This window comes from Mauremys reevesii, linkage group 6 (genome assembly GCF_016161935.1).
Source record: "Mauremys reevesii isolate NIE-2019 linkage group 6, ASM1616193v1, whole genome shotgun sequence".
Taxonomy (NCBI): Eukaryota; Metazoa; Chordata; order Testudines; family Geoemydidae; genus Mauremys; species Mauremys reevesii.
Window position 1 is genome coordinate 22,133,967 of NC_052628.1, and position 13,481 is coordinate 22,147,447.

The 13,481-nt window shown below is 42.3% G+C and overlaps 1 protein-coding gene across 3 annotated transcripts in view; it reads right to left on the reverse strand.

Moving 5' to 3' along the window:
* Nucleotides 1-6,509: 6,509 nt before the first annotated feature.
* The window catches only part of ZFR (zinc finger RNA binding protein), a 53,574-nt gene continuing 46,602 nt past the window's right edge, over nt 6,510-13,481 (reverse strand). For 2 of the 3 annotated variants that reach the window (XM_039545760.1, XM_039545759.1), the window contains exons 18-20: nt 9,962-10,073; nt 9,727-9,824; nt 6,510-9,010 (exon numbers count right to left, since the gene is read on the reverse strand). In XM_039545760.1, the coding sequence (XP_039401694.1) occupies nt 8,831-9,010; nt 9,727-9,824; nt 9,962-10,073 (390 nt within the window). In that variant the 3' untranslated portion in view covers nt 6,510-8,830. Of the gene's footprint in view, nt 9,011-9,726; nt 9,825-9,961; nt 10,074-13,481 lie in introns of those variants that run through there. The other variant, XR_005600829.1, reaches the window with a different exon arrangement.

Genomic DNA, 13,481 nt, shown 5'->3' on the forward strand with positions numbered 1-13,481 from the left:
TTCCTGTTATGATTGGTGGCAAAAAGACAACCCTCCCCCCACAATCTTTCGAAAATGAAATTGGTGACATCTGGGTGAAGGGACTATTCATGGTCAGAGGAGAAAGATCTGCTAAGGTGATCTGCCAGAGTGTGTTCTGGGTTCCTGGAAGATGGAAAGCCTTGAGGTGGATAGAGTTCTTCATGCAGAAATCTCAGATGAATGGCCTCCTGACACAGGATGGAGAAGTGTGCTCCTCCCTGATTTTTGATGCAACACATGGCAGTGGTGTTGTCCCCATCAGTACTCACACTACTTTGCGTGTAATCTGGGGGAGAAAAACTTGACAAGCTAAGTGGACCACTCTTGAGCTCCCTGATGTTTATGTGGAGGGAGAGCAATCAAGGTGGGTTCCTCAGCCTAAGTCTGAAGCGTCCGACACCAGGAATATTGACTGCTTGGGAGGAACAAAGGGAATGCCTGCCATTGCTGATAGGAAGGTCCTTCCAACCATCAAGGGTGGCAAAGAATGGGGCTGGAACCATAAGCGCTGAATTCAAGTGGTGTCTGTTCAGTGAGCGCACTGAAGCTAACCACATCTGCAGGGGCCTGAGATGCAGTCTTGCATGAGGTACCACATAAGTGCATGGGGCCATGTGTCCCAGGGGCTTAAGGCAAACCCGTGCTGTTGTGACTGGGTGGGCATGACCCTGGATATCAGGTCCAACGTTGTCTGGAATCGAGCCTCTGGAAAGCAGATTCTGACGTGGGTCAATCTAGTACCTCAGTGATGAACTATTCTCTGTACTGGAATGAGAGTCTACTTTTGTTTATCAACAGGCCCAGAGCTCTGAAGGTAGTTTGGACCAGGGTGATGCTGTTTCTTTACTTGAGTGTCTGAGTGGCCCTTGATCAGCCAGTTGTCGAGGTATGGGCAGACTTGGACTCCTCACCTTCTGGACGAAGACCACTACCACTGCCATGCATTTTGTAAAGACCCAGGGGGCTGCAGACAGGCGAAAATGGGAGGACAGTGACTTAGTAATGGGTCTGGTTTACTATAAACCTGAGGAATCTTCTGTGGCCTTGAAAGACTGAAATGTGAAAATAAGCGTCCTTCAAGTCAAAAGTACCGTACCAATCCCGTGGATCCAGGGAGGGAATGATGGAGGCCAGGAAAACTGTGAAACTTATTTCTTGAGATAACTGTTGAGGCGGTGCAGGTCCATGATGGGGCAAAGACCCCTCTCCCCCCCCCCCCATGGCCTTTGAGATTAGGAAACAGAGGGACTAAAACCCCTTCTCTCTCAAGCTTTGAGGAACCTCTTCCACAGCCCCCACCCATAGGAGAGTTTGCACCTCCTGACTTAGGAGTTGCTCATGAGAACAGTCTCTGAAGATGGATGTGGATAGGGGGTGCATGGGAGGGGGAGGGATGAAAACTGAAGGCTATAACCATCCACCACTGTATTTAGTACCCAGCACTCCAATGTAATGAGAAACCATGCTGAGCTGAAGTGGGAAAGTTGGTCCAAAACCAATGGGGATGTGTATCTCAGGATCCGGAACAGGAACTGGTATAGTGCCCTTGGGTGCACCTTCAAAAGGCCTGCTTGGGTCCTCCGGAGTACCTATGCGACCCCAGCAGGAAAACTGAGTCTTTAAATTTCAACAGGGAGTCCCACAAGTTTTAAATATATCTCCCCAGAAAGGATTGCTGGTTTGAGATATGCAGCTGTAGTCCACCCGTCGAATAATTTTTTCTCCCAAACAGATCCAGTTTCTTTGCATTGTTTTGTTTGGTCCTATCTATCCCTCTCATGGGCTGCCACTAGAACTAGGGACCCAGGAGGGTGCAAGTACATGTACTCGTACCCTTTGGCTGGTACAAAGTATTTCTTTTCAGCCCTCTTCCAAGTGGGAAGGAGAGAAGATGGAGTCTGCCACAGGGCGCTGACAGGACGCATTACAGCTTCATTAATGGGTAGAGCCCACCATAGATGGAGCTGCTGCAGCCAGAATGACCGTGAGGCTGTGGGATGATTCCTGGAGCTCCTCAACCTCTAGACCCAGGTTAGTCACAATCCTGTTTAGAAGCTCCTGATGGGCTCTAAAGTCATCTTCCAGCAGCAAGTCACTTGGTCCCGAGACAGCCTCATACAGGGAGGAGGAAGAGCCTGTACTGGAGGATGAGCGTCTTCCTCTTCTTCAGTCTCAATTCTCACCGTGGGGCCCAAGGCCTGTGTATTGGTACTGGGTTTGGTATCGGAATCAGGTTCCGGTGCCGAGCAGAGTGGTGTGGGGGCCCACCTTTTGGAAGTAACCAAGTATGATTGGTGGGATGACAGACCCAGTACCTGGGGAACCCCCAATGGGTTCCAGATCAGCCACTGCATAGGCCACTGACCACCGAGCCACGTACTGGCAGAGGGGACCCGCACAGGGGTCTGGTGGTATGTAGGATGGGTACTGATGGTGGCCCTTGGGATGAGTGTAGGGCTCCACCTCAGACTCCGATGAAGAGTCCTCCCATGACGACCACATGGGAGCGGTACCCCTCACTTCTGCCATTTGATGCCAAGAGTATGGGGACTGGTGCCATAGATGATCTTGTAGAAGAAAGTAGGGTAGGCTTGCCCCTGGAAGATACTGAGGGACCCAGTGACAGAAAGGAGCTCAGAGCACCGTGCTCTCTCCTGCTCAGGCACACTGGAGCCAGCAGTTGTCCAATCAGAGTCAGTGGTACTGGGAGTGGCAAGTCCCTGGACACTGCAGAGGCCTCCAGGATAGAAGGCACCATGATTCCGCTGGCACAGCAATGACATCCTGGCATCGGCAGAGGGTCCCACAGAGGACTCAACTACTCTCTAGGTGAAGTCGATGGTACTGCCAAGGGACTGTGTGTGTGTGTGTGTGAGGGGAAGGGGTGGAGTGGCCCAACACAGGTCGCACTCCACTGCCTTCCCCTTGATTGCCTTTCTTTGGCACTGTAGAGTGCAAAGCGTTGCTTTTTATAGTTCTTCTGGCACCAATGATAGAGAATAGTGCAGGGAAATGCACAGGGTCGGATGGGTGCTTTGCACTGATGCCGAAGTATCTGGTGCTGAATCCAAGTGGCTTGGCTCTGACGCCCGTCTAAGAGCGGCTTCCGTTAGGATAGCTCTGTCTAGCCTCTCTCTCTTTCTTCGTACAAGGCTTAAAGTCCCAACAAATCTGACAGCACCCTCCGACGGGACTCTCCCCCAGACACTTCAGACAACTGGCTGTGGGTCGCTCCAAAGGCACAGGCTTGTCACAGGAGGCACAAGGTTTGAAGCCTAGGGAATGCCTGGCCCCTCTACAATGAAGTAGGGGGACTATCTACCTACACTAATACTATTTACAATATTTACACTACAACTATACTAAGATTAAAACTAAGATACAGAGAAGAAAACCACTGAAAAATGCCTTGCCAAAGCAAGAGGAGATGTTCCAGCAACTGTCATGGGCAGTAAGAAGAAATTGAGAGGGTGCGGAGCTGGCTGTGCCCCTTACACCGGTGCATAAGCATGCAGCACCGGAGGGTGCTAGAGCCGACCCGACATACCACTGAGGGAAAAATCTCCAGCAGCAATGCGCGCACAACTAATGTGGAATGGACATGAGCAAGCACTCGAAGAACCACCAGATGTTATGGCTTCCAACATGCATTTGGCCAATGTTATGCTCTCCCATGCAGCTTGAAATTGGGAGAGATGGTATCCAAAAGAGGAACGGCAGGTAGGACAGTCTAGCAGTAAGTCCTGGTCGACTGGATAGTTGACACTCTGACCAAGCCATCAACAATGGTGCTTGGAAGACACTGATGACTGAGAAAAAGTAGCTGTGACAGAAGCTGGCAGCTTCTTTGTTGGTTGGTGGCTCGGGTGGCCTACAGAAGTTAGAAAATGGGCTGGACAAAACCTCTGTGCATTCTGAGACCTGCTAAATCTTATGTTCAGAGGTATATAGATCCTGAGGTATTTGAGCATGGTCCTCAAGTCTTTAGAGAGTGTGAAGTGAGTCACTGGTAGACTGAGCAAACAGTTTGTTGCCGTCAAAAGGAAGGTCTTCAACAGTACTTTGTAATTCCCTAGGGAAATCAGAAAGCTGCAGCCAAGATGCTTGTGGCATCACAATTATGGTGGATGTGGATTGTGCTGCAGTACCAACAGCATCTAAGGAGGCCTGTAACATTGTTTTTGCCAAAAGCTGACCTTCCTGTAAGATAGCCTTGAATTGCTCCCATGCTTCTCTGAAGGCATTCATTAGAAAATTAAATTTCTTGTAGTTTAAATAATAATATTTCAACATAAGTATCTGGTGATTCGTCATTCAAAATTGTAGTGTGGCTGAGTAGAACTTATGATCGAAGAGGTCAAGTTTCTTGCGGTCTTTGGAGTAAGGGATAGACTTAAAATTGTGTTGTGTTGTCTACCACATTCATTGACAGCTCCTACTACCAAAGAGTTCAGTATAGGGTAAGAAAATAAGAACTTGGAATCCCTGCGGGGACATAGTACTTTTTACCTGCATGCTTGTAAGTTGGAGTCTGTCAGATGGTTTATAGCAGGCTCCAGCAAAGCTTCACTGATGGGGATGGCTACCTGTATAGAGGCCGAGGTGTGTAAAGTGTCCAGGAGTTTATGATGGGAATCCTGGACTTCCTGTAATGGAATTTGAAGCATATAGGCAATACGTTTCATCAGCTCTTGAAACATCCTAAGTTGATCTGCCACGGAAGGAGGTTAATGCATGACAGCTTCATCTGGTGATGAAGCAATATTAGTGTCACCTCTCTGTCAGCCCTTGCCTCCTGCACCTCAAAAGTCTCCTTCTCTGGTTGAGAAGAATGCCTCTATCTATGCTCCAAGTGGGTCGATGCCGACCTAAATTGTTGTCAGTAAATGGGCCAAGGATCCCAACAAGGCCACTAGGGCATAGTAGGAGCAGCCTCTACTGATTATACCAAGGGGGTGGAAGCTGAGGTCTGGTATCCTCCACAGTATCAGTACATGGAGGTTAATTATGCCTCCTAGAATATACAGAAGAACCCTATACTAAAATTTGTGAGTCAGAGGAGCTCTCCTCAACATATCCCAGGGGAGGTGATAACTATTTGCCCTGTATGGTTGAAGTCAGTAAGACTGTCTCAATGACAAATGTGGAGCTGGTGACCTAGCAGACTGCAGTACCACATGATGAGTGGTACTGGTAAGTAACAGATTTTGGCTCAGTGGAGACCAGGAGGTCTTTAGAGTATCTAAACTCCTGCAATACCGATGGTATATTGGTGGAAATTTGATGATTTCCTTTGGAGGCCAGTTTCGGTATTGATGGTACAGACAAACCTGATATGAGAAAGATCATGGTCAAATGCCACTGGTACTGCTGCAATACATGATGATGGTATAGATACCGAAAGGATAACTGAGTCTGACGACACAGCTACTAGCCTAGGTTCGGTTATCTATAGTTGAAGAGGTCCTCAGTACTGAATCCTGTTGCAAGGTATTGCTTTTAGAATACACTTTAGAAACCTTCAGGGTAGCAAAGCCATTCAAAGCCTCAGGGACCCTTTGGGACCTGAGGTCTCCAGGACCTTCTTGCAGATGGAGATCAACATTTCATAGTAGAACAGGTGCTCCTACTCTTTTTATTGGTGGTCAAAGGCTTCGATAATACAGCTCTCTAACCTGAAGGTACTGTCACAGAAGCTCCCTCTCCTGAAGCTTTCGGTGAGACATTCCCAGACGTCGAGGATGACACTTGCATACTTGAATCTCCAGAGATGCTCAGTGAGTGTTGTCTTGAGATAGATGAAGCACTAGTGGTACTGGAAGCTCTGTGTACAGGGAGGTCCTTGTTACATGGGTCAGAAGCTGATCTTAATGCTTGCTCCACCATTAAAAGTCTAAATTTGACCTTTCTGGTCTTCTGAGATCTGGCCTTGAAAGATGAGCAAATCTTGCACTTATTAGGGCTGTGATTATCTCCCAAACAAAGGAGCACCAAGGATGCCCATCACTTACTGAGATTGGCTCCCAGCCAGAAACATACCTCTTAAAACCCAGGGATGCTGAAATACATCAGAATAATCAATGGTGGAAGGGTGCATGCACCCCTGAAATGGAGCACCTCTAGGGACACTACTCAAAGAAGGTAAATATTGCTAAGTAGTTATGCAATATATTATCAATATTATTCAGTTTAACAATGATTATTCCACTGGATAGTCAAATGCTGAGTTTATGTATTATTTGTGTGTTTGAAAACCAGTTTTAGGTGTTTTTTGTAAATGCATGCATATAAAAAAGGATTTAGTAGATTAAACAGTTTAATGCAAAAGCATTCTACAAGCTTGTTAAAAATAAAAAATTCAATTGTCTGATTTTTTCCTTCTCTTAATTCTACACAAGCCAGTAATTTTTGTCAAGTTAAAATAATCCATAGATAATGGATAGGAAAAACAAAACTGCAAATCCACTCTTTACTACAAAAATCAAAAATCATGGTCACAGTTTCATGTTTAATGGGGAATCACTTCAAGTATACAATATTTCAAACATCCAGAAACTGGTTAAGAGGTATAAGTCAGTGAAACAAAAATGCAGGAAATCCAAAACTTATCTTTGACCTTTTCATCCTAAAGAATAGGGTCACATGACTAAACTGACAGCATCTCTCATTTGGATAGGAAACTTTCGTAGGGAATTAAAATGGCCAAATGAACAGCAACTGAAATATAAGACATGAAGCAACTTCCAAAATAATAAACGGCAATGACTGATTGGACACCATGGCAGCAAAACTCCTTCCTTTTTAAAGGGAGAGGATCTTGAGCAACTACATACTGCTGAACTGAGTGCCAAGGTAGCACAAAGGACGTTAGTGCAATCCTCTTTTGTTAAAAATAATTTTTGAGCACATGCTAGTTACTCTATTTCCCATATGAAACTATTTTTAAGGAATCTTTTTCTGTACTGGGAAAGCTTTCCATTATTTTGTTTGCTGACCACTAATATCTTTGTATTAATTTTTTTAAGTTGCAGTGTTTGATGCTCACAGGATACTGTATATTTAAACTTAAACAAGATCCCGCTCCTATATTAATATTGTATTTACATTCCACCGGCCCATTGTGTTAAAATGTTTTTGGAATTTCTCCAGTATATTTTGAAGGACAAGCAAAATAATTAATCACTTAAAAGGTCAAAGATAAGTTCAACCTGATGAATTGGAACAAAAGGCTTTGAAGTAATTTTAAATCAAGAAAACCAGTGTTCTTTGCAATATCTGACATTTTCCTACAGTCATTTGTAAAATAGTTATAGGAATGTTATCATAGTCAATATTAAACCCATGTATTTTTTCAGGTCTTCAGCTAAGCATAGTGCACACCAAACAGAAAGAGCAGAACTTCAGTTTCCAGTGTATAATGAACGTTAAAGTCATTTAATAAACTTTAGTTTTTATTTGCGTATTTCACTGTTGCGTATCCCACTGTAGTGCTGTGACAACAAATCACATCTGTGTACTGGAGCATACATCAACAGTATGATGTAATTTTACTTACACCATTGCTATAATATTTAGCTTTTTGAAGAAAACATAAGCATACACTATGGCCACATCAAATAATTTTCTGGGTTTTTTTCTTTGATAACCTTCACTGTGTCAGCAATACTTTATCCACTTTAGTTTTAGTTTTCAAGTTACTGAAAAAAAAAAAATCACAGAAAAATAGCTATGCAGGAATAGCTACTAGGAGTTACCTCACAGGCACTGATATGGCAAACATCTATTTTAAGGGCTAATGAAATGGCATTAGTATCACATTGACAAAGCTGTCTGAAAACAACTGCCAACTTTGTCCCAATGGGAAAATGCCCTCTTTTATTAGCATCTTAAGAAAAAAAAATTCAGAAAGTTATTTTTTTTTTTGGCCTTGCTATGTCACAAAGTCAGTCATACAAAGACCTATGCATTAAACCTAAAATGATAGTTTTAAAAGCCCTTCTATTAAAACAAAAATGTCATGCATTTTTGATCAATTATGTAGCTGTTTTAAAACTGTTGCAAGACCATACTGTATATATTAGCTTTTATACTGCTAATGCACAACTAACAGCAAACTTGATTAGATTAACACAAATCTGTCTTAATTACACCATTATATCACACTAAAGAGACAAAATGCCACAAGATTGGCAGAAACATTTAATTCTGAGCACTCAAACGGCAGGATAATTGTGTGTTGTAACCCTTCACATTTAGGAAAAAAACCAAAATCCTGCAGTCTCACTTTACAAAAAAAAGTTCTGCTGTAAAATATTAAGTGGGAGGGAAACTATATACCATCTATAACACAGAGTAACTTATACAACTAGTGTCAAAGGCAAACAAAACTTCAAAATAAAATATCAAAATATTCATAGCTACTGAAGCACAAATGCGGCATTAAATACAGTCAGGATTTAAGACAATGCACTAGTGACTAGTTAATAAAAAGGACAAAAAATAGGGAAATTACTACAGTTAGTAACCTATGTCTAAATAAAAAAAATAATGGGGAAAAAAATAAGCTAATTTTTTTTAAATCAGAGCACAATTTCCATTTGTGGTATCTTTACATCCATAATTTGTCTGATACTGCACATCCATTAAAAGTTTAGAACTTCACAGAAGAGTTAAGTCCTCTTTCTGCAAAATTGATCTTCCATCTGTTTTTTGGATGTTTTAAAACAGACATTATTATGAATAAAAAAGAGTCAGGCAACAAATGGACTCCTATTATCACTTCCTGTCTTAACACTGATGACAGACATTTTTAAAAGTTATCGTAATCCTTTTTGTCTTTTTTCCCCTCTGCTTCAAACCCATCGACCCCATCACTGCTTCTTCTCCTTTTACGATTGTTATGAATGTTGAAACGTTGGTTCATCTGTGGCAATGGATCCATTCCTAGAACTTTGTGTATTTGACGGAATGCAAGGAGTCTCAGTGCAAACTGGTAACAGAGGGGGGGAGGGGGAAAACAAAACAAAAACCTTTTATCAGAAACAAATGTTAAACTAAATATGACAATGGAGGCAGTTAACATTTTTCATAAACCACATTTAAAAAAATAAAATCGAAGTTTATGCAAATGTATCTACAGTAATCCTTTTCAATCCAATATAGTTAAGTTTAAACAGATACAGTCATTTAGACTGACAAGAGACAGACAAGCGTGAACATCCTTGCAAGTACAAAAGGCTGGAACTGCAGTAATCCTTTTCCTAATCTTGGCAGTAGCAACAGCTAATCTTAAATCCACATCTTAGTTTATGACAAAGTATCCTTTGTGCCATAAAGCTGACTTAAAACTGCACCAAACGTACAGTTGGAATACTTCCCCCCACAAGGGAATCCCTGTCGGGCATAAAGCCATCATAAAGGCTATCCTTATTTAGGAGCTAGTTTGATCCCCAGCGTAAGTGCCCTCAGGATTACGGAACAGCAAGGCATGTTTATTGCCTGTTTCTAATAGGTGCACTGAGCATTATGTGAGAACACTTATATGCTCAGTTTAAGGGCTGAGTACTCATCTGTGCATTTACTCAAACTTCTGTTACATGACTCAATTCCCCCCCCAAGTTTTACTATTGAAGGAGAAAGATCTTCAATATTTCAGCATACCACCACAACCACCACCCTTGGACATTTTATTAGAATGTTCATTACCTGTGCACTCGAAGTAATATCCTCTCGTTGCTGGTCTGTCATTAAAGCAAGTGTATCATAAGGATCTTTTTCACAAGGATCCAAAAGGCCAGGACCACCTATAACAATACGGCTAGTTACCATTACTAGAGTCCACATATACGGATTATATATAGTAACTAAAATATACATTTTAGCTGAACTTATAAATGCCCTTGGCAAAATCTAAAATTTGTATCAAACAAGTGCAACCTGCCTTTAAGGATTATTCCTGAAGATATACACTCAAAAACTCTCCTCAATGCATCCCCAGGGCTTTGTGGTCCAGAAGCACTGCTGATCGCTTTCTCTACTAGTAACTCCATAGCCTAAAATCAAGAAGAGAAAAAAAAGAGACTATTTTACTAGGCTGCTTTAAAAAAAGAAACCGTCACAATTCAACTCAGATCTTCTGGTATACACAGCTTAATAAGAAATTACACAAAGAATATTGTGTCCAGTTGAAATGTAAAAAAAGTTAGACTACCAGATTTTTAGACAGCTGAATAGTGATACAAAATTAGCCCAAGAGTAATAACCCTATATTTAGGTTGTCTAACACTTCCCACTAAAAGATTCTTATGACCTTTTTTGAGATGCTCTAACACCTCCATTGTTTGCAGTTGGCCTTTTAAATTCAGCAGGGAGAACATCCTAGGGTTAGAAAAGTACCTTTTCTTTGACCCATGCAATTCTGTTCAGGCTTAGCTGAGATATAAATGAAAGAAGAAAAAAAAAATCACAATTTCCCTTCTGTCACATCTGTTAGCAGCATGCCAAAACAGTCCCCTGAACACAAACATTCTAATCCAAGTCTGGTCCACATCACTGCCAAAGCAGCATCAGTAATACAGACTGCACTGGGAATCCCAGGAGTGGACACACTCTTCAGGGAAATTCGGTAGGGAATTGGATGGGGGTGGAGAGAGCACAATCTGGGCCTGGTTCCCCCTTCCCTTTACTGTATTGAGACAGGAAGCTGAGAGAAGAGAAACGGAGAACAAGCGTGTGCGCACTGGGCCAGAGACTTCTCTTGATCAACCCCTTCCATCCTGAGGGATAATTTCCTAAGATCAAATAGTTAGTCCTGTGGCTCAAGCTGTGTGGAACAACTGAAGGTTTAGCATTCAAACCCTACACCAGGTGATGCAGGATAGTGGGGATGATACAGCTGCATATAAAATAATTTACCTTTTTCTTTTAAAAGACTAGGAAATCCCCCCCTCCCCCCCCAAAAAAGAAACCCATTAAAAGATGATTATTTATTTTACTAAAAAGCGACAAAGAGTCCTGTGGCACCTTATAGATTAACAGACATATTGGAACATAAGCTTTTGTGGGTGAATACAAAGGGGAATATTCACCCATGAAAGCTTATGCTCCAATACGTCTGTTAGTCTATAAGGTGCCACAGGACTCTGTCGCTTTTTACAGATCCAGACTAACATGGCTACCCTTCTGTTATTTTACTAAGTTGAGCATTAGAATACAAGGCATTTGGGTTGCCTGTGCAGCCCTAATTCTGCAGCTTTGCTTACATTCCTTCTGATAGTATGTGATCAGATAATTAAAGACTGTTTTCCAGAGAATCCCAGCTTCATTCAGTGCACAAGATGCACAGCAAGCAGGGAATGAATCACAGTCAAGTAATGAATTAGTCTGTAAGATCCCTGCTTCATTTGTTCTAGCAGTTGGATAGTGTATAGAAACCAAGGCAGGGGACTGTAAGAAGAGAAAGGATGATCTTGTGGTTAAGGCAGGTGAATGACATACAGGAGAATTCAATTCTATCCCGGCTTCTGCCACAGTCTTTCAATATAATGCTGAACAAATTACTTAAACCAACATTTTGCTGCTAATTGAGTATTCCTCATTCCTGCTCTGCTCAACTTCAGATACCTGGGGCCGGATATGCAGAGCACTCACAGCTACAACAGAAGTCAATGGGAGCTGTGAATATTCAGCAGCTCTAGCAATAAGACAGTATGGTCTGAAAGAATGAGGACAGGGTTGGGAATCAGGAGTGTGTGTTCAAATCCTAGGTTTGCCACTGATTCACTATGTGGCCTCAGGCAAATCTTTGTGTCTCCCATCTTGCAGTATAGAAAAATTCATTAATGTTTGTGAGGCACTCACATACTAAGGTGATGAGTGCCCTAGAAAAGACTATGATGAAATAAATAATTCTGAATTAATTGGAGGCTTTGGATGGTACCTGGTAAATAGGGGAGGGAGAGCCACTAACTGAATGGGGAGTACAAAAATATCGAACCGCTGCCTCATTCTCTGAGCACTGTCCATCCTATGAACCAAATCAGGTAGGGATAATGAGGAAAAAAAACAAACAGTGTATGATAATTCAATAAATAATGCATCATAATGCAATGGGGTAGAATTTGCAATACATAAGTAACCTAAATTCTGGCATTTCCTAATTTTTGAAAAAAGAATGAGGAGTACTTGTGGCACCTTAGAGACTAATGAATTTATTTGGGCATAAGCTTTTGTGGGCTAAAACCCACTTCATTGGATGCATGCAGTGGAAAATACAGTAGGAAGACACACACCATGAAAAAATTGGTGTGGCCATACCAACTCTAACGAGACTAATCAGCAGGAGGGGAAAACAACTTTTGTAGTGATAATCAGGATGGCCCATTTCAAACAGTTGACAAGAAGGTGTGAGTAACAGTAGGGGGAAAATTAGAATGGGGAAATAGTTTTTACTTTGTGTAATGACCCATCCACTCCCAGTCTTTATTCAAGCCTAATTTAATGGTGTCCAGTTTGCAGATTAATTCAGTTCTGCAGTTTCTCGTTGGAGTCTGTTTAATTTTTTTTGGTTGAAGAATTGCGACTTTAGGTCTGTAATTGAGTGACCAGGGAGGCTGAAGTGTTCTCCGACTGGTTTTTGAACGTTATAATTATTGACGCCTGATTTGTGTCCATTTATTCTGGGCTAGCGTGTGGTTGCTGGTGAGTATTTGCTTCAGGATGGGGGGCTGTCTGTAAGCGATCCCTCACTCTCACAGATCTTGGGAGACAGGCCAGTCCTTGCTTACAGACAGCCCCCCAACCTGAAGCAAATACTCACCAGCAACCACACACCAAGCACACTAACCCAGGAACCTATCCTTGCAACAAAGCCTGTTGCCAACTCTGTCCACATATCTATTCAAGGGACACCATCATAGGACCCAATCACATCAGTCTACCCTCAGAGGCTCGTTCACCTGCACATCTACCAATGTGATATATGCTATCATGTGAAAGCAATGCCCCTCTGCCATGTACATTTGCGTAGAGACTGTCTGGTTTGGCCAAAGAATATATATCTCTTCCTACTGTATTTTCCAGTGCATGCATCCGATGAAGTGGGTTTTAGCCCACAAAAGCTTATGCCCAAATAAATTTGTTAGTCTCTAAGGTGCCACAAGTACTCCTCGTTCTTTTTGCTGATACAGACTAACACGGCTACCACTCTGAAACCTAATTTTTGAGTGTTTGATGTTTTGCAACCTAAAATGTTTTGATGTAGTATTTTTTTCCTGTATGCAATGCATTATATAACTTCTTCTGTAGAAAGAGAAGTTTTATCTAAATTCCTCGGGGCCACCAGGAAGTGTGTATTAATGAAGAGCGAAGTAGTAAACTTCCTCCTCCCTCTGGCTCTCCACCCCATATTAAATAGTTAAAGCCTCACTTTTATTTTCCTAGAAGAGGGAGTTCGAACCATA